Below are 18,607 nucleotides of genomic sequence, written 5' to 3' on the forward strand. Positions count from 1 at the left end.
CAACCGCGCTGTGCCTGCCCGCCCACCCACCGCGGAGCTGTGCCCACCCGCCCACCGCACTGGGAAACGGGGCAGAGGGGCGCCGGAGGGATCCGGCACACCATGGCGCCAGGGGCGCTTAAGACGGCCCTGTATATAGTCTAGTATGGAAGGAAGGAACACATAAGGGAGATGGAAATGAGTGAAATCCCGAGACAATTTGCCACTGTAGGCAGAACGCCTCCCTGCACTTCCCCCCACAGATCTGGACCCCCTCCCTGTCCCCGCCACTGAGACTATGCTGCTATCGGCCCCACCACTGCAACCACGTCCTTGCTCACAGTCGCACCCACACTGCTGCCACAACACAGTGGCAGGGGTGCAGCACTATTGGTTTGGGCAAGTGTGCTGTGGCAGCAGCAGTGGTCGAGTGGGTGAGGCCATGGTGGCTTTAGCATCAACAAATGCCAACCAGGTTTTCTGGGAATTGATGCTTGTTCTGATTCAGCGGTGAACAGCAAGTTTTCCTGGGGAAAGCGGCAGGACCAAGGACCAACAAAACAAAACAAACAAAACCCACCTCTTGGACCAGCGACTTGAAATTACGGGACAAACAGGAGTGTGGATGGACCCTTAGTTACAGCAGGGGTTTGTGACTAGAGAAATAAAATTATAAGATGAACACCACACATATCTTTACATTTATATGTCGCAACTGCATCACGAATAGGATCGCCCTCCTTTTGCACAAAATGACAGAGGTGAAGGTTAGTCTCATACAACTCACTGAATGGGTCAAATCCTCTATCGCTAAACACTCCCAAATAGATACTCAATTTGAAATCTCAGGGCTTCTGTTGCTACTAGATTACGAAAGATCACAGCATCATCTGAATGCAACTGAACATTTTTTTAGCTCAAAAGGCAGAGTGCTCTAAAAGACATTGCTGGCAATCTCTATGTACCAAACTTTTTAAGAAGAATCTCTGTGTGTGTGACTTTAGGAACTCACTTCCTGAAATAATTTAAGATCGGTGTTTCAGTAGCTCAGCTCACAGGATTCAGGCTCCTACAGCAGCTGGTGGTTGATGGAAGATCACGATGATATAACTCACATCAGGAGCTTTTTACTAGCTATAAGACTACCACACTACATTCTGCCCAGGAGGTCTGGGAACAACACACCTAAATAACCATTAAACTGTTTAGCTTAAGAGTGGAAACTTCTGGTCTCCTCCTTGAGGCTGTGCTGGAGGAGGAAAGGGGAGGAGGGAGCATGCAAGCTCAAGGCTCACTGCTGTTAGTGAGCATAACACTAAACAATAATGGTTAATAACTGAGAGACAGCAGCAGCTTCAGTTTTTCATTACATGAAGAAAAATGGATTGCTGTTACTGAGGAGTGTTGCTCCTAGTTATAGCTGAACTCGTGCACACTATGGTCAATATAAGTCATGGTTTGTTCAAATAGGTCAGGATCAAACCATGCTGGATTGTTCGCAAACCACACAAGGCCGACCCAATACATTTTGGCACCTGAGGCAAACCACAAAACGATGCCCCCCCTCCTTGCCTGCAAAGAAGGGGTGAGTGAACTTCTATATCAGGAACAGGGTGGAAATAAAGCTGTACATTACTGCTCCTGTGGGTCTTGCCTCCTGAGGTATGTGCCTCATAGGTGGGCTGGCCCTGAAATGACAGTATAAACTAACCATGGTTCTCTCACTTGTGACATAACAAGAAACTATAGTTAGTTTTAAATAGGGAGCAGTTTATTTCAGTGTTCTCTTGGTGGCCACATTGGAGGAGGAGAGTGGAGGAATGAGTGAGCAACTGTATAAATCTGCTGCTCATGTACTAAGCCAGTGTTTCTCAAACTTGGGTCTCCAGCTGTTTGTGAACTGCAGTTCCCATTGTCCCTGACTGCTGGACCTGCTAGCTAGGGATGATGGGAACTGTAGTCCAAAAAACGACTGGAGACCCAAGTTTGGGAAACCCTGCACTAAACTAGTTTCACACTGTGTCTGAATTAGGCCTATGTAAAACCAAAAAATAAACATAAAAACCAATCTTTATTTTAAGTACTTTATCAAATATTTTTGAGAACTGGTTGAACATGTGTGCTCTTGGAGTTGTATGGGGCACAGATTAATAACTTTTTAAGTGTATACTATCCATGTACCTATTTTCCTTTAGAGTTCTGGTGGTCCTGGACAATTATTTCCTGGGGGCTGAGGGATAATGAAAATCTATCCATGAAACAAGTCCCCTTGTTTATGTTTCTTGGCTGCTTTTCTGGAAATTTAAAGGCTCCCAGGACAGATAAACCAGCTCTAAGCCACTGGGATCTTCCGACTATTTGCCTCCAACCTGCACAGTAAAGCAGGAGAACTCAACACAACAACCTCTATTTTTAAAAAACCAAATAAGATTTCTTATAACTTTAGTCACAAACACATTTTTTCACATTTTTTCTACTACTTAAAAAAAAAGCAATTCAATGATTATTGGGGGGGGGGGGGGACGACTAATGCCTGCATTGCAGGTATCCGATACCATGAATTGCTGTGGCTCTGATTATCTCCACACAGCATCATATATAGCCGATAAATGCATTTTCTCCGTATGCTATTTAGAACCTAGGAATTTACCTCTTTAAATCTGGGACTGAAATATATTCTCATCAGGTCTCACAGTACTGACGGCACTTCCACAAGGCTATTGGGGACTCAGCGCTGCCTATTCATGTAAGATTTTCAGGGTTGACCCACCCATGAGGCAAGGCGATCGCCTCAGGCGGCAGGATATCCCGATGTCAATCTTTCTTCCTCGCCCCTTGTTCCTGATGTAGATCTTCCCTAGCTCCCTTCTTCCCTGGCGGAGAGGAAGCCCATTTTAGGGTTCACCTCAGGTGCCGAAATGTCTTGGGCCAGCCCTGGCACCTGCACGACATCATCCTCATCAAAGTGTGGACCTGTATGATTTTGCCATTTACAGTCATACCTCGGTTTAAGTACGCTTCAGTTTGAGTACTTTCAGTTTAAGTACTCCGCGGACCCGTCTGGAACGGATTAATCCACTTTCCATTACTTTCAATGGGAAAGTTTGCTTCAGGTTAAGTACAGACTTCCGGAACCAGTTGTGTTTGTAAACCGAGGTACCACTGTAATCTGGATTTACCAGTGAAGCGGACAATCCAGCAAGTCAAAAGTCACAACACAGAAATTGTAAATTTGCATTAAACTGTGTGTGTGTGTGTGTGGTGAGGAGGTGAGGTGGCATTTCATGACATCATGTAAAATCTTGTTTGCGTGAGCTGCACCATATCCAGGGTAAGCTGCTATGCCATGGGGCAGCACCCTAGTGCTCCCCCCCCCTAGAAAAATGGGTGCTGGTGCTCACCATGACGTTGTTACAGTAAGTGCCACACTTTTTACCAACAACAAAAAGGTGCTGGTACTGCATACCCCTGAGTACCCCCTGGAGGGGGAAAAAACACTGCAGCACCTCATATCTATGGATTCAGTTCAAGAAACAACTGGAAGTCGTCTTCTAAGGTTTTTACTATCCCCTCTGCCTTTTGTCCATCTTTCAGTTTTATCCCACCATAGTTTATCCATAAACACGCCTGTAACCCACTTTATAGGAAAAGGACAAAGCCTGCCACGACTCTGTCTCTCATGAGGAGAGAGCAGAACAAGGAAATGTGGATGCAGACTAGTAGAAACTTGTCTGAATAAGAGGAGTTACCTGCAGTGTGTAAGCTGCCAAGTGAGCAAATAATTATATTCTTCAACTGTGGTCTTTCAGAAAAGAAATTAGAATGTGCATCTACCCCCACCTCACTATCCTTTTTCCTGCTGTGTCTAATGCTCACCCCCTTTATGGGCAGTAACAAAAGAATGCAAATGGTGAGGCTGCCAGGTAAACATGAAGCTCATTCCCTCACAGCCATGGGATAACAGAGAGCACAAGGTGTTATCCATTTCTACGCAAATACACTATGTAGTGTGATGACACCACTCTGATGCTCAATGCATCCTGATTCCCTAATGCTGGATGAGGTTTTCCTTCTTTCTTTCTTTCTTTCTTTCTTTCTTTCTTTCTTTCTTTCTTTCTTTCTTTCTTTCTTTCCTTCCTTCCTTCTCTCTCTCTCTCTCTCTCTCTCTCTCTCTCTCTCTCTCTCTCTCTTTAAGCATGTATTTGCTCTGAAGATGTAAGCAGTTTCTTCTATGGAAGGAGCCATAGATCAGCAGTACAGCCCGTGCTTTGCATCTAGAAGGTCCCTGGTTCAATTCCTGGTGTCCTTACTTTAAGAGGACCAGGTAGGAGATAGAATCATACCGTAGAACTATAGAGTTTGAAGGGACCAATTCCTAGTCCCACTCCCTGCAATGCAGGAATATGCAGCTGTCCCATACAAGGATTGAACCTGCAACCTTGGCGTTATCAGCACCACACTCTAACCAACTTAGCTATCCAGATGACTCCCACAAACACTCATATTGACCGTGGAGTGACATAACATCATTCTCAGGGTGGTCAATGGGAGGCAGCTGACACTACAAACCAATTCTTTAAAGAAAAGAAATGGGTGGCATGGGAAGGGCCATTGCTCTTCCAAGTAAGTACCCACCTGTAAAGTTGGCATATCATTTCACTGTCTCTCCGCCCCACCCCCAATCTCTGAAGTGGGTTCCCCCCCAAATTTACCACCTGCAAGTGGGACCACCAATTTGGGAAGGCATTTTCGCTAAGTCTTATAGTCTTATAGTTTATATCCATTTGGGTTGTAGAGAAAGTTCAGAAAATATGCAGGTAGCAGACATAAAAATCACAGATGGAATTGGATAGGATCTGCAGTGGCCTGAGGGTATAGTTTCCTTCCTTACACACAAGGGCCAACACAATTTGGTGCCTAAGGAAGAAAATCCAAATGTCACTCTTGTGGGTGGTTAAATGTAATAATATTGCAAATAAAACAATTGGCAATTTGTTGTCTATAATGACCTAACAGCAGGGCTGCCTCTGTCCTGATCTGCTTCCTTTTCACTCCTTGCCTAGCTCTTTTTTTGCTTCCGCTGCAAATGGAAGAGAAAATGTGAGACGTGGCTGGAGCTTCAAAATTAGTTCCAGATAAAGTTAAAGAAATCACAGAATTAGTGACCCATATACTGATTACAGAAGACCTGTAATCAGATCTGTTCCCCCATTTGGTGGATCTAACATGGGTTTTTCAATAAAGTGTGAAGGGGGAACTTCATCCTATTTTTATACTCAGCAGAATGAAAGCATATAGCAGACCAGGAATCTCGGATAGACGGTTAAGAATGTTAAGCTAGAAAGCTGCAAGTGCCTGTTTTTCATGGGCTAACAGCTTAAACTGCTAATTTTGCTATGTCCCCAAAATAAAATAGCTGGAGGAAAAAAGGTTGTAAAAAAAATCAAGATACAAAATATTAAGCATAAAGGTATCAAGACTTCTAAGTACAAAGTCGGGCCTTTCGAAAGCACTATGTGAATTAGTACATCCTTCTGCTGAAATCAATTATTAACATTTCATCAGCAAAATCCATTAACCAACATCTTTTTTAAAACAACAACAACAACAACCACATATGTTAAAAGTTAATTTTGGAGGAGGATCAATGACAGACAGCTCCTTGAAGACAAAGAAAACAGGCCTAAATCATAAATAGAGGAGATTAAAGACAAGGGGCTTTCAATCCATAAAGCTATAAATAAGTAGTGTAGGATCAGAGGAAGTAGGAAGGTGGTTGTTTGCTGCACAATATAACATGGTGCCTGGTAACTGCTAACAGCTCGTTTTCAGAAACCTTTATGGTTTCATATATTTCATTTTATAAGTATGGAGGTAATACTATTAAACCCAACTTTGTTGACTTCTGCTCTTCAAAATTTGTACTTGTTCAGAAGCTTCCCTTGTAAATGTCTGCAAGTCTATATTGTTGGTACCAAATCCTCATTCTAGAGGTGGGGAGCATGTTGCAATACTGATTTTAAAAAGCTTATAACTGGTGATGTGTGCACAATATTCACACAAGACACCATACGGAATTCTAAGTAGATGAAGAGCCAGAAGAAAATATAACTTGCAAAACCCATGTCTGTTAAATCATGAGGGTTTTTGGGTGAGCACTGAGGGTACCATGAAAACTATCTCCCTTTTCCGACAGGATGCTGTTGTACTATGTGGTTGGCAGTCTCTCCTTCTCTTGAGCTGCTTCTGACACGATTTAGAGGCAAAAGGTTAAAGAGGGAATTAGCCTGACTGCATTCTACCTGTGGCATCTACGGTATACAAAGTAGCTGGGATTTATTTCCCTCGGGAATTCTTTATCAGTAGCATTGTCATGACCCCAAAGCTGGACATGCACACCCCTTTGGAGAATGAAGCCAAGTATTAGGAGTGGAATCTGTTCCCAGGGAACAGAAGCACATGTTTAAGAGGAGCCTGCAGTGCCTAAGGAGGTCACACAGCCCTAGTGACTCCAGCTCAAAGCCCTCATGGAACCTTCCCCAGCTCTGTGAGCCAAAAACTATGAATGGACACTGGACTCCTTTAAATGAAAAGACTTTGCTCACAGAAGGCAGAGTTGGCTACTATTCAGAGCTGCAGCACCTATCGAAACCTCTTTTTGAGGATGACTTCTCAACATTTGAGCTCTTCCTTCACTGAGTGTCCAACCTGAGCCCAGCACACCAATTAAGCCTTGCCTCAAACTGTTTGCCCAAACCTGAACCCCAGTACTGCTGGGACTGGTGCTCAAAGCAGAACAGGTTTAGCATCAAGAGTGCAACTATTTCAAATGCCAAGAAGATATTAAAAATAAATAAATAAATCAGGAATGGTACTGAAGGGACAGCTTCCTGAACATGCACTCCTAGAAACCAAGTGAGCTGCTTGACAATGAATCCTAAGCTCTTTTGTTGGGGTTTTGGATAGCGATGGAAGGAATTTCCCCAATCGAGCCTGACAATTGGTTTTCAAAACCAATCTATTTACCCCAAAACTTAGTAAACAGTTTGGCTTATTCCAAGCGAAACTGGACTCTGTCAAACCTGTTGATGTCATCTGGTGTGAGTTGGGTCTTGCCATACCAGCCTCACCTCCTCAGCAAGCCTCTGAGCCTCCTCTTCTCCACCCAACTATTGGTCCTGCTCCTCTCACCCTGCCGCTTACCTGGCTTGCTGACACAGCAGTGGAGGAATTGAAACATCTCTCTGAGTACCACATCCTCTTTTTTGTGTGTACTCTTGAAACCTAGCTTGTACCCACAGTAGCGTGGCAGAGGAGAGAGAAACCTCCCTCTCCTTCCTTCATTATATCACTGCTGATGGAGAAGAAAGGTTGAATAAGTGTGTGGATGAGAAAGATGACTTGTTCTTCTCCATCTCAGGTTAAAGTCCAAGCCAGAGAAGATCTTTGGGGGCTGTAATGCTCACCTCAAAACTGAGCTACTATGAACCACCAGGATTCCACCAGGAAGGAGGTTCAAGGTTTGATGGCAATGCTAGTTTCTATAATGTTATATATTTTGTACTTGTTTCATTAATATAATTTTATTGCTGATCTTAGGGACCCAGGTGGCGCTGTGGGTTAAACCACAGAGTCTAGGGCTTGCTGATCAGAAGGTCGGAGGTTTGAATCCCTGCAACGGGGTGAGCTCCTGTTGCTCGGTCCCAGCTCCTGTCCACCAGCAGTTCGAAAGCACATCAAAGTGCAAGTAGATAAATAGGAACCACTCCGGCAGGAAGGTAAACGGCGTTTCCATGCGCTGCTCTGGTTCGCCAGAAGCAGCTTTGTCATGCTGGCCACATGACTCGGAAGTTGTCTATGGACAAACGCTGGCTCCCTCGGCCTATAGAGCGAGATGAGTGCCGCAACCCCAGAGTCGGACACGACTGGACCTGATGGTCAGGGGCCCCTTTACCTTTACCTATTGCTGATCTTATGCTGGTCACTGCCATTATGGGTTTTTTCTCTCTTAGCGCTGGCAGTATATACATTTTTGCAAATAAATAAGCAAAAGCTTCTATTTGCCCATAGTTTTGTCTGGGGCCATGTACTGTGACTACTTCTATCAAGTAACTATCAAGGGCTCACGACCAGTTTTTCAGCCTACAGCACTGCCACTTATAACACGACACTGCCCATGTGTGACAAAATCCAGCAATATATATATATATATATTTTGATGTAGGAAAGAGAGGCAAAGCGACACCTCCCAAACTGTCACCCACATTTAAATAAATATGTGCCACATACTTATTATCAGATTCTCAGATTCGGCTGCTTTGAAATGAATACATTAATATTTAAAGGTATTACTTATTCTTGTTTTCAAGATTGCAAATGCTATTCTATCATCTTCCTCTAATACTTTGTACTGAAACACAAAGTCTGCCAGCAGAATTTATTTACAAGTAATAGGGGAAACATCTGAGAGGGAGAGAGACAGAAAGGGAAAGAAAGAAAAGCAACAGCATTGCTTCAACCCCCAGTGTCTGGCGGTGCTGATAATAGAGGTCTCCCCCCCCCCCACACACACACTTTTGAAATTACAATTATTATATAATGCTTTGCATATCTTGTAACTCTTATGTATGAGCAAACTGTATGTACGCACTGGACGGCATGATCCACAAAATGACTTGACTCATTCTTCTTTCTAATGCTGTGAGCTTGTTATTTACACAATGAGTCCCCGCTGAATAACCTCAACAGGGCAATGCTGGCTTTGCAAACATGCAAGATATTGGTTTTAAATGGTATGCAATATAAGCTTATAGGAAAAATTCTGTTGGAATCTATTTGGGAACTATTTTGAGAGCATCAAGAAAAGGAATGATAAAAATGAAGGTTAAGAGTGACATGTGACTTTTTGAAACTGATTCCCTCCCCCCAAAATAGCTAAGAAACCCCTCTACCTCATTTTTTTGGGGGGTATGCCATTTACTCTATGTGGGGTTACCTTTGAAGGTGACCCGGAAACTACAACTAACCCAGAATACAGCAGCTAGACTGGTGACTGGGAGGGGCCGCCAAGACCACATAACACCGGTCTTGAAAGACCTACATTGGCTTCCAGTACGTTTCTGAGCACAATTCAAAGTGTTGGTGCTGACCTTTAAAGCCCTAAACGGCCTCGGTCCAGTATACCTGAAGGAGCGTCTCCACCCCCATAATTCTGAGGTCCAGCTCTGATGGCTTTCTGGCGGTTCCCTCACTGAGAGAAACCAAGTTACAGGGAACCAGGCAGAGGGCCTTTTCGGTAGTGGCACCCGCCATAGCTGCCAAGTTATCCCTTTTTTTCAGGGATTTTCCATTCTGCTGAATAGGCTTCCTCGCGAGAAAAGGGAAAACTTGGCAGCTATGGCACCCGCCCTGTGGAACGCCCTACCTACCAGACTTTTAGAAGACATCTGAAGGCAGCCTTGTTTAGCGAAGCTTTTAATGTTTAATAGATTATTGTATTTTAATATCCTTCTGGAAGCCACCCAGAGTGGTTGGGGAAACCCAGCCAGATGGGTGGGGTATAAATAATAAATTATTAATTATTAATTATTATTATTATTATTATTACCGTACTACTAAATTATAGGGGGGAAGGGAGGTGCTATCCTTCTAAACCAGTGCCGTACACTGCATACACAACCCACAACTTAATGCAGTGATTAAACAGAGTCTTTTTCATCAGTTTGGCATCCTAATATTAAATTATTAAGGTCCAGCCCACAGGCTAGGTACTTTACAGAGATTAGAAAAAGACGGTTCCCAACAGTCAGTTTAAGATGAAATACATGATAAATAAGGGGTCGGGAAATGCAAGGGGCAGAAGAAGCAAATCCTATGGGGGAAGGATGGCCTGAGCTATTTCAACACTTCATGGAGCACTCACTGGGGGGTGGGGAGGGCGGATTCAAAAGATGAGGTGCAGCAAAGGAAAAGGCACAAAGGCAGGAGATGAAAGCAGAAACTCCTGAACTTAAAATGAAGACTGGTGGTGAGGAAAGAGAATAAGGCGGCAGAGAAAGCAAAGGAGGAGGAAGGGAAAAAACCAGTTCAGAAGGAATGGGAGAATGCAGGCACTTCAGGTTGAGTAACAGAAGCTTGAATGAGGCCCTACAGATAAACAAACACTGCACGTTTTGTCCAGCGAAGAGAACTAATGCACACTGGGGCCTGTGCAAGACCAGCACAGGAATGATGTAAATACGTTTCAGGACACTGCACTGGTAGCTCAAGCATTTAAATGCTTAATAATCCCATTGTGGTCCCAAAGAGCAAGGGCCCAAGGCAGGTTGGTTGCCGCTGTACCGTACCAGCAAGAGCTCCTGGTGAGCAACTTGCTCTGACAAAGGCTGGAGTTGAACTGAGGCCCTCGGGTTAGAATTTATTTATTATTTTATATACAATCCTTCATCTGAGGGTCATAGGATGGTTTAAAGGTAAAGGTAAAGGGACCCCTGACCGTTAGGTCCAGTCGCGGACAACTCTGGGGTTGCAGCGCTCATCTCGCTTTACTGGCTGAAGGAGCAAGTGTACAGATTCCGGGTCATGTGACCAGCATGACTAAGCCGCTTCTGGTGAACCAGAGCAGCGCACGGAAACGCCGTTTACCTTCCTGCCGGAGTGGTACCTATTTACGGTATCTACTTGCACTTTGACGTGCTTTCGGGCTGCTAGGTGGACAGGAGCTGGGACCGAGCAACAGGAACTCACCCCGTCATGGGGATTCGAACCGCCGACCTTCAGATCGGCAAGCCCTAAGCTCTGTGGTTTAGACCACAGTGCCACCCGTGTCCCATAGGATAGTTTACCGTATAAAAATAACTGCTCATACTAATTACAGGTAGGTAGCCGTGTTGGTCTGACGTAGTCTAAACAAAATAAAAAAAATCCTTCCAGCAGCACCTTAAAGACCAACTAAGTTTTTATTTTGGTATGAGCTTTCGTGTGCATGCACACTTCTTCAGATACAGATATTTTGCTCATGCTAACTTTGTTTTGTAGAGATCCTTTGTATTTGTGAACACTCACAAATATTCCTGTGTTATATTCCTGTGTGTAAGGACTAACAGATGGACCACAGTGGCTAAGAGGATTACTCTGCAAGCCTGGAAGGACCTCAACTACCTAACACCCAATGAAGATCTCACTGCCCATTTTAAATTCGATCACATGGCTTGTAATTATATATTTCATTTGGACATTTGGGCTGCTTATGTTAATTTAGGTCAGAACTAAGAAAATATTCTTATTGTTAATGTCAATACTGTTCTGTTATTGTTTTAATTATTATTATTATTTGCTTGCTTTCATCTTTTTCTTTCTACTATATTCTCAAAACAAAACAAAACAAAAAACAAACAAAAACGAGTAACATTAATGTGGAAATATTACTTGCTAACTCTGAAATTTTGCAAGATTTAGCACTAAGCCTTATGCAACCGGACTGACTGAACAGTTATTAGGAACATAATATAGAGGCAGGTATACTACAATAACTTCTCCAGTTTCCTAGATACAAAACCAGAGAGTTGTAGAGTTACATGCAATTTAAAAACCATCCAAACCAATTTCCATTCTCTTAAGGCAGAGTCGTGCATTCATTGTTTCTCCCAACCTCGAGTTACACACACCAAATCAACAATGTGCCACAAACAGAACACAGGTGCAGAAAGCCGGGTGAACACCCTCAATATGACACAACCACAGCCTTCTTAACCTCTTCCTAACCCTCCAGATTTCTTGGACCATTAGCCCCAGCCACCATGGCCAATAGTCAGGAGTGGTGAGAGGGGGACTCTAAAGCAGCATTGGGGCATCAGGGTGAGGTAGGCTGCCCAAGCAAAGTGAGCAAAGCTGTATCCTGTAAGGGAAGACAAACATTGCCTGCTGTTTCGCTGATCAAGTGTCATAAGCTCAGTGCAAAAAGGAGGGGGGAGTTTAAATATCTCTTTAATGGCTGCCCAGGAAGGAAATAATCCACTGATCTCTGAGAAAGTTTCAGACAGGGATCAGGGAGAAAAGAAGAGAGATTAGGTGTATCAAAATGAATAGGAGGGTGAATATCCTACCTCTCAATATTTCTACAAGAAGCTGCACTCACAAGCCAAAGTTTACAAAGCAAGCTGTATAGGTGGCAAGCATTCACAAAGGTTGAATAATTCATTAAACACTGGGACAAAAATATCTGGGCAGTAGTGGCTGGTGAGGTGGCACACGGGTGCTCCAAAACCACGAGCAACTGAGATTTGCCAAGTGGGAGCGGGGAGTTAGGAGTTTGGCATGGTGCAACATCAGATCGGCCCCACTGCACCACACCATGCCAAGCTTCCTGTCCCTCTGCTCTCTCAGTAAGCGCCAGCGACCCACCATATTGGAAAGCCAGGAGAGGAACAGTGCTCCACCTTGGCCTCACCGGTCTCTGCTGCTCCTGGGATCCCAGCGCCAGTCTACCTTTCTCTAACATTTACGACTCCATTGGCAACGAGCAACGTGTGATGTGTTTCACTGTAGGAAGCAAAGAAAGCAAAAAAAAAGCAAGGGCAATTGGGTGGGTGGGTGGGGAATTGCAACATTGGTTACTCACGGTATTGAAATTTGGGAAAAGTCCGACAGCAGGACTGCCATCCACTGGGAAGGACATAAATGGTTTGATATCCAGGGAGGGCTGCATCATGAGCGTAGGCGTGCGGACAAGGGTAGGGAGCGTAGTTGTGTGGCACGTGCTGCCTGCAGAGAGAAAAATATTTCAAAAAAGGGATTTATTTAATAATAATAAAAACCCACACTTTAACCCACATTGTAGGCATTAAAACATGCCCCCCCCAATCCTTACTGGTGAATTCTGTTTGAACCTAAACAACATCACCATTTGGTGGTAAGAATGAATGCAATTTGTCCTCATAAAGAACAAAAAGGACTTTTACATTATCAGAACTGTTCGGAGTCTGCAAAACTGAGAAACTTTGCCCCAGCAACCAAAGCTAGAAGTGTCAGTTCATAAAAAGGTCCTTAAGTACATGTTGAACGATGTTCTACATCAGGCATCCCCAAACTTCGGCCCTCCAGATGTTTTGGACTACAATTCCCATCAACCCTGACCACTGGTCCTGTTAGCTAGGGATCATGGGAGTTGTAGGCCAAAACATCTGGAGGGCCGCAGTTTGGGGATGCCTGTTCTACATTGTATGTGTGTCACATGATTTTTAGACAATGCAAATTAATTGCACATTCAACTGAGGATTTTGCTAATTATTAAAACCAGGCATATGAAAAATAGGTTTTATTACAATTATTTATATTTATCACAGCACTGTCATAACTACATAAGGTTAAAGAATGCACTACTATAAATTATCCCACTCCAATGAAATATCTACCAAATCCATAGTCTGTTGCCTTACAACCTCAGTCTATGAATCAATTATATTAGTTTGACAAGCAATGAGACAGCTTCATAATCCATCTGCTTTTTCAGTTCAGACCACACGGTTCATTATCTTTCCCACTTAGCTCATCAAAACAACAACTCCCATCAGTCTCATCCAGTAATCCTTTACTGGATGCTTCCCCTTATGTTTTTCTATAATTCTTGTTTTAATAAGCAAGTAATATACTACCGTTTCTCATTATGCCCAACCTTCTTGAATTTTCGGTCAACTGATCTACCTTCCTCAAATCTGCCAGCCACAAAAGCTCTTCAAATTTACGTTTCCATCAAACGGATGTCTTCCTCCACCTTCCAACAGATTGTTTCAAAGCACAAAGATAAAACGAAGAGCCCAATCATAGCCTCAAGCATTTTGGCTCTCCAGAAAAATATTAAAAATTGTGCCCTCTGTACGTGCAACTTACCTGACCATGACTTGTCAAGCCTGTTAAGTACAGGCTACACACCAAATATATTATATGGCATCAACTGACTTTATTTGAAGGCCAAAGGCCAAATGTTTAAGAAGAAACAGGAGGAGAACACTTAAAACAAGCAGGCTTGCTGCTCTTTGCTAGGTGCGCACACAGAGCTCATATTCTGCAGGCTCCACAGGACAAAAAAGTTGTTCCTTAAAGATACCATCAGCACCATTTCATAAAAGTTGCACGTATCACAAAGCCAAAGCAGATGTTCTCCTTCATACACATCACTTATTATTCCATTTTGATAGTGATGGCAGGCAGATGTCTCCACTGTAATACTTGCCTCAATAACTCTATGCCAGCAGTTCCTGACATGGCACCATGAGTGCACTGGTGCCTTTCAGATCTTCTCCTGGTGCCCACAAAGTTCACCACCACCACTCCCTTGGTCCTGAAGTGCTCAGAATGGGTACCCTTTTCCTCCCTTGCTCAAAAATCCAAATGTGTCCATTAGTCTAAAAGGGTTAGTGATCCCTGCTCTATACATTGGATCCCAAAGGGCTGTTGAATACTCGGCAATGCTCCTAACCTTTCTTCAGGAAATCAGCCCTGAGTGCTCACTGGAAGGACAGATCGTGAAGCTGAGGCTCCAATACTTTGGCCACCTCATGAGAAGAGAAGACTCCCTGGAAAAGACCCTGATGTTGGGAAAGATTGAGGGGACTAGGAGAAGGGGACGACAGAGGACGAGATGGTTGGACAGTGTTCTCGAAGCTACGAACATGAGTTTGACCAAACTGCGGGAGGCAGTGCAAGACAGGAGTGCCTGGCGTGCTATGGTCCATGGGGTCACGAAGAGTCGGACATGACTAAACGACTAAACAACAACAACAACATGCTCCATATGTGGCCTCAGAATCCTTCACTGCTTCACCCACATCTTACATTCCGAGGGATTATATAGCACAAGGTGATTTGCTGGAAACAGCCATCCCCCTGGCAGACCCTCCAAGTGTCCCTATTTTCCAGAGACAGTCTTGGATTTACAGAAGCTGTCCTGGTTTCTGATTTGAACATCTCCCTTTTCCTTAGGCTGTCCCTATCTTCATCGGAGAAATATTGGAAGGTATGGAGTTATGTGACCCCCAAGCCAAGGAGATAACCAACTATACAACCTTTAGAAAACACCTGAAGGCAGCCCTGTATAGGGAACTATTTTAAACAGTTAATGTTTTATTATGTTTTTATATATGTTGGAATCTGCCCAGAGTGGCTGGGGCAACCCAGTTAGATGGGTGGGGTATAAATAATAATAATAATAATAATAATAATAATAATAATAATAATAATGGAATAGGACATCCCTGTTTTCATTGGAGAAATGTTGGAGAGTATGCCCTGGGGATATTATTTCTGACACATACTAATACAGTGGTACCTCGGTTTATGAACACAATTGGTTCTGGAAGTCTGTTCATAAACTGAAGCGTTCATAAACTGAAGCAAACTTTCCCATTGAAAGTAATGGAAAGTGGATTAATCCGTTCCAGACGGGTCCGCGGAGTACTCAACCTAAAGCGTACTTAACCCGAAGCATGGGTGTAATTGGTTCTGGAAATCTGTCCATAAACTGAAACGTTCATAAACTGAAGCGAACTATCCCACTGAAAGTAATGGAAAGTGAATTAATCCGTTCCAGATAGGTCCGCGGTGTTCGTAAACCGAAAATTCGTAAACCGAGGTGTTCGTAAACCGAGGTTCCACTGTATATTAATGCTTCCATGAGTTTTATTCATTTATTTCTTTATTAAATTTATGTACCCTTCATCACAAGACCCCAAGAGCGGTTCGCAGAATAAAACTTCCACCAAAGCAACAACAAGAGGAAGGCCAAGTCCCCACACCTCTTGCTGTTTCGGTTCTGTGTATGCTGGAACGTTATATAACTTGATTTGGCATCTCATCTCATTTCAATCAATCACCACTAAGGCTGGATTGAGACACATCAAAGAAGCGTTTCAGTTAAATGTGTTGTAAATTTAAACAGGGGGGAAACAGGTAGAGAAAAATGGGACTCCACAGCGCCCTCTGGTGGCACCATGTTATATCACATATACAACGCATATAATTTACTTTTTCTTTGCCAATCTAGCTGAGTTTTGTGTTTTACTTCCAGGGCTATAGGAAATTGGTTGTGGGAGAAGAATACTGGACTAGATGGTCCTTAGGTCCTAGTCCTGCAGGGCTCCTCTTAAGTGCACTTTTATATGCCCTGGTGAGTGCTCTTTAATAATAATAATAATAATAATAATAATAATAATAATAATAATAATAATAATTTATTATTTATACCCCGCCCATCTGGCCGGGTTCCCCCAGCCACTCTGGGCGGCTTCCAAAAAAACAGAAATTCTAAAATACAGAAATCCATCAAACATTGAAAGCTTCCCTAAACAGGGCTGCCTTGAGATGCCTTCTAAAGGTCTGGTAATTGTTGTTCTCTTTGACCTCTAGTGGGAGGGCATTCCACAGGGTGGGTGCCACTACCGAGAAGGCCCTCTGCCTGGTTCCCTGTAACTTGGCTTCTCGTAATGAGGGAACCGCCAGAAGGCCCTCGGAGCTGGACTTCAGTGTCCGGGCAGAACGATGGGGGTGGAGACGCTCCTTCAGGTATACCGGACCGAGGCCATTTAGGGCTTTAAAGGTCAACACCAACACTTTGAATTGTGCTCGGAAACGTACTGGGAACCAATGTAGGTCTTTTAGGACCGGTGTTATGTGATCTCGGCGGCCGCTCCCAGTCACCAGTCTAGCTGCCGCATTCTGGATTAGTTGTAGTTTCCGGGTCACCTTCAAAGGTAGCCCCACGTAGAGCGCATTGCAGTAGTCCAAGCGAGAGATAACTAGAGCATGCACCACTCTGGAGAGACAGTCAGTGGGCAGGTAGGGACTCAGCCTGCGTACCAGATGGAGCTGATAAACAGCTGCCCTGGACACGGAGTTGACCTGTGCCTCCATGGACAGCTGTGAGTCTAAAATGACTCCCAGGCTGCGCACCTGGTCTTTCAGGGGCACAGTTACCCCATTCAGGACCAGAGAGTCCTCCACACCCGCCCGCCTCCTGTCCCCCACAAACAGTACTTCTGTCTTGTCAGGATTCAATCTCAATCTGTTAGCCGCCATCCATCCTCCAACCGCCTCCAAGCACTCACACAGGACCTTCACCACCTTCACTGGTTCTGAGCCATCTCTGAAAGAGCTGCTGCCCCACCTTTTATCTTCTGTGCAACTTACCTTGGCCCTTGTTGTCTGTGTTGTCATTCAGGCCTCATGTTTGCACTTATTTTTAGGCACTGAGATTACTAGCATCTTGAAAACTATATAGCATGAGACGTGGCTGACAAAGTGAATAATCACAAACGGTTGTTAACGTCCCTACCCGGCTGGCTGTGCTTCTGCTTTATGAGGAATTTATCCTGACAGATAATGTGCAAAAAATACAATCCAACTTTCCTCCCCCATTGTTTACTGAATGCAAAACTTTCTTTAAAATCTTCTAAGTAAGTTGGTGCCTGTAGTTTGCATAAGCCCTGAGAAACACGTTGACAGTTGTGCTTAATTATCTGTAAGTCAGGAGCTTATTCAAGTGTATTCATAAATACAAAAAAATACTGCTAAAGGCACTCTAACATGCAAATACCATCCTCCGTAAATCTGCACTGAGGTGGTAGGGAGTATCAGCAGGAAAAGAAAACTGGAGGAAAACGTCTAAAGCTTTATCAGCTGGTTCTGAGTAATTAACCATAAAGTCCAGTACAATATCCACATGTTCTATTTAATTACATATCCTTCCTTCAATTGGATGTTACAGTTATTGTCAAATTGAAGTCTGTCAGTACACTCTGATGCTCATCAATTGTTTATTGCTCTGTATAACAGAATGTCATTGCACAGCCCCAACTGGAGGATTTGTAGTGCTGCGTCACAATCCTGAAATTGCATGAAGTCAGAGCTGGGTAGTGGAACAGCAGGGGCCATGGCATGGGAATGAGAAGGGAGCGACATTGAGAAGGGAGCAAGTTTGCTACACAAGAATATCAAATTAACTTTAGCTGTGCAACCTGAATTTTGCTGGTATGTGACCGAGTAGCACCAGTCTGGAAGCACCCTTATAATTTGCATTTGTAGGTACCCAGTAGGACCCAGGTGGCACTGTGGGTTAAACCACAGAGTCTAGGGCTTGCTGATCGAGTTCCCGTTGCTCGAAAGCACATCAAAGTGCAAGTAGATAAATAGGGACCGCTCCAGCGGGAAGGTAAACAGCGTTTCCGTGCGCTGCTCTGGTTCGCCAGAAGCAGCTTTGTCATGCTGGCCACATGACCCGGAAGCTGTCTGCGGACAAACGCCGGCTCCCTCGGCCTATAGAGCAAGTTGAGCGCCACAACCCCAGAGTCGGATACCCAGTGCTTTCTAACCTCAAGGGAGTTAGCATTTCCCCTGGACTTCTCACCACTTGAGCAAATAGGGAGCACTTAAGCCATCAGCGTTCAAAATGAAAAGCTTCCCACAAAATAAAAAATGATACAAAATAGGGTACAGGTGTGGCGAATTTGAAACTGTTATGTTATGTTTTTGTTTCACAGCCAACCTATCGAAGGGTTAACCCAGACTCCTGGTTAACTGGCAGCAACATTCCATGGGAGGCGTGGCCTGCATGGGGTTTAAATGGAAAGGGGAACCG

The 18,607-nt window shown here is 44.0% G+C and overlaps 1 protein-coding gene across 10 annotated transcripts in view; it reads right to left on the reverse strand.

The window, feature by feature from the left end:
• Window positions 1–18,607, reverse strand: part of ZNF385B (zinc finger protein 385B) — a 194,842-nt gene that overhangs the window by 62,341 nt on the left and 113,894 nt on the right. For all 10 annotated transcript variants that reach the window (XM_060280543.2, XM_060280541.2, XM_060280536.2 and 7 more), the window contains one exon: window positions 12,599–12,741. In XM_060280543.2, the coding sequence (XP_060136526.2) occupies window positions 12,599–12,741 (143 nt within the window). The remainder of the gene's footprint in view (window positions 1–12,598; window positions 12,742–18,607) is intronic.

The sequence above is a fragment of the Zootoca vivipara genome, chromosome 1, assembly GCF_965207765.1.
Source record: "Zootoca vivipara chromosome 1, rZooViv2.hap1.1, whole genome shotgun sequence".
Classification (NCBI taxonomy): Eukaryota; Metazoa; Chordata; class Lepidosauria; order Squamata; family Lacertidae; genus Zootoca; species Zootoca vivipara.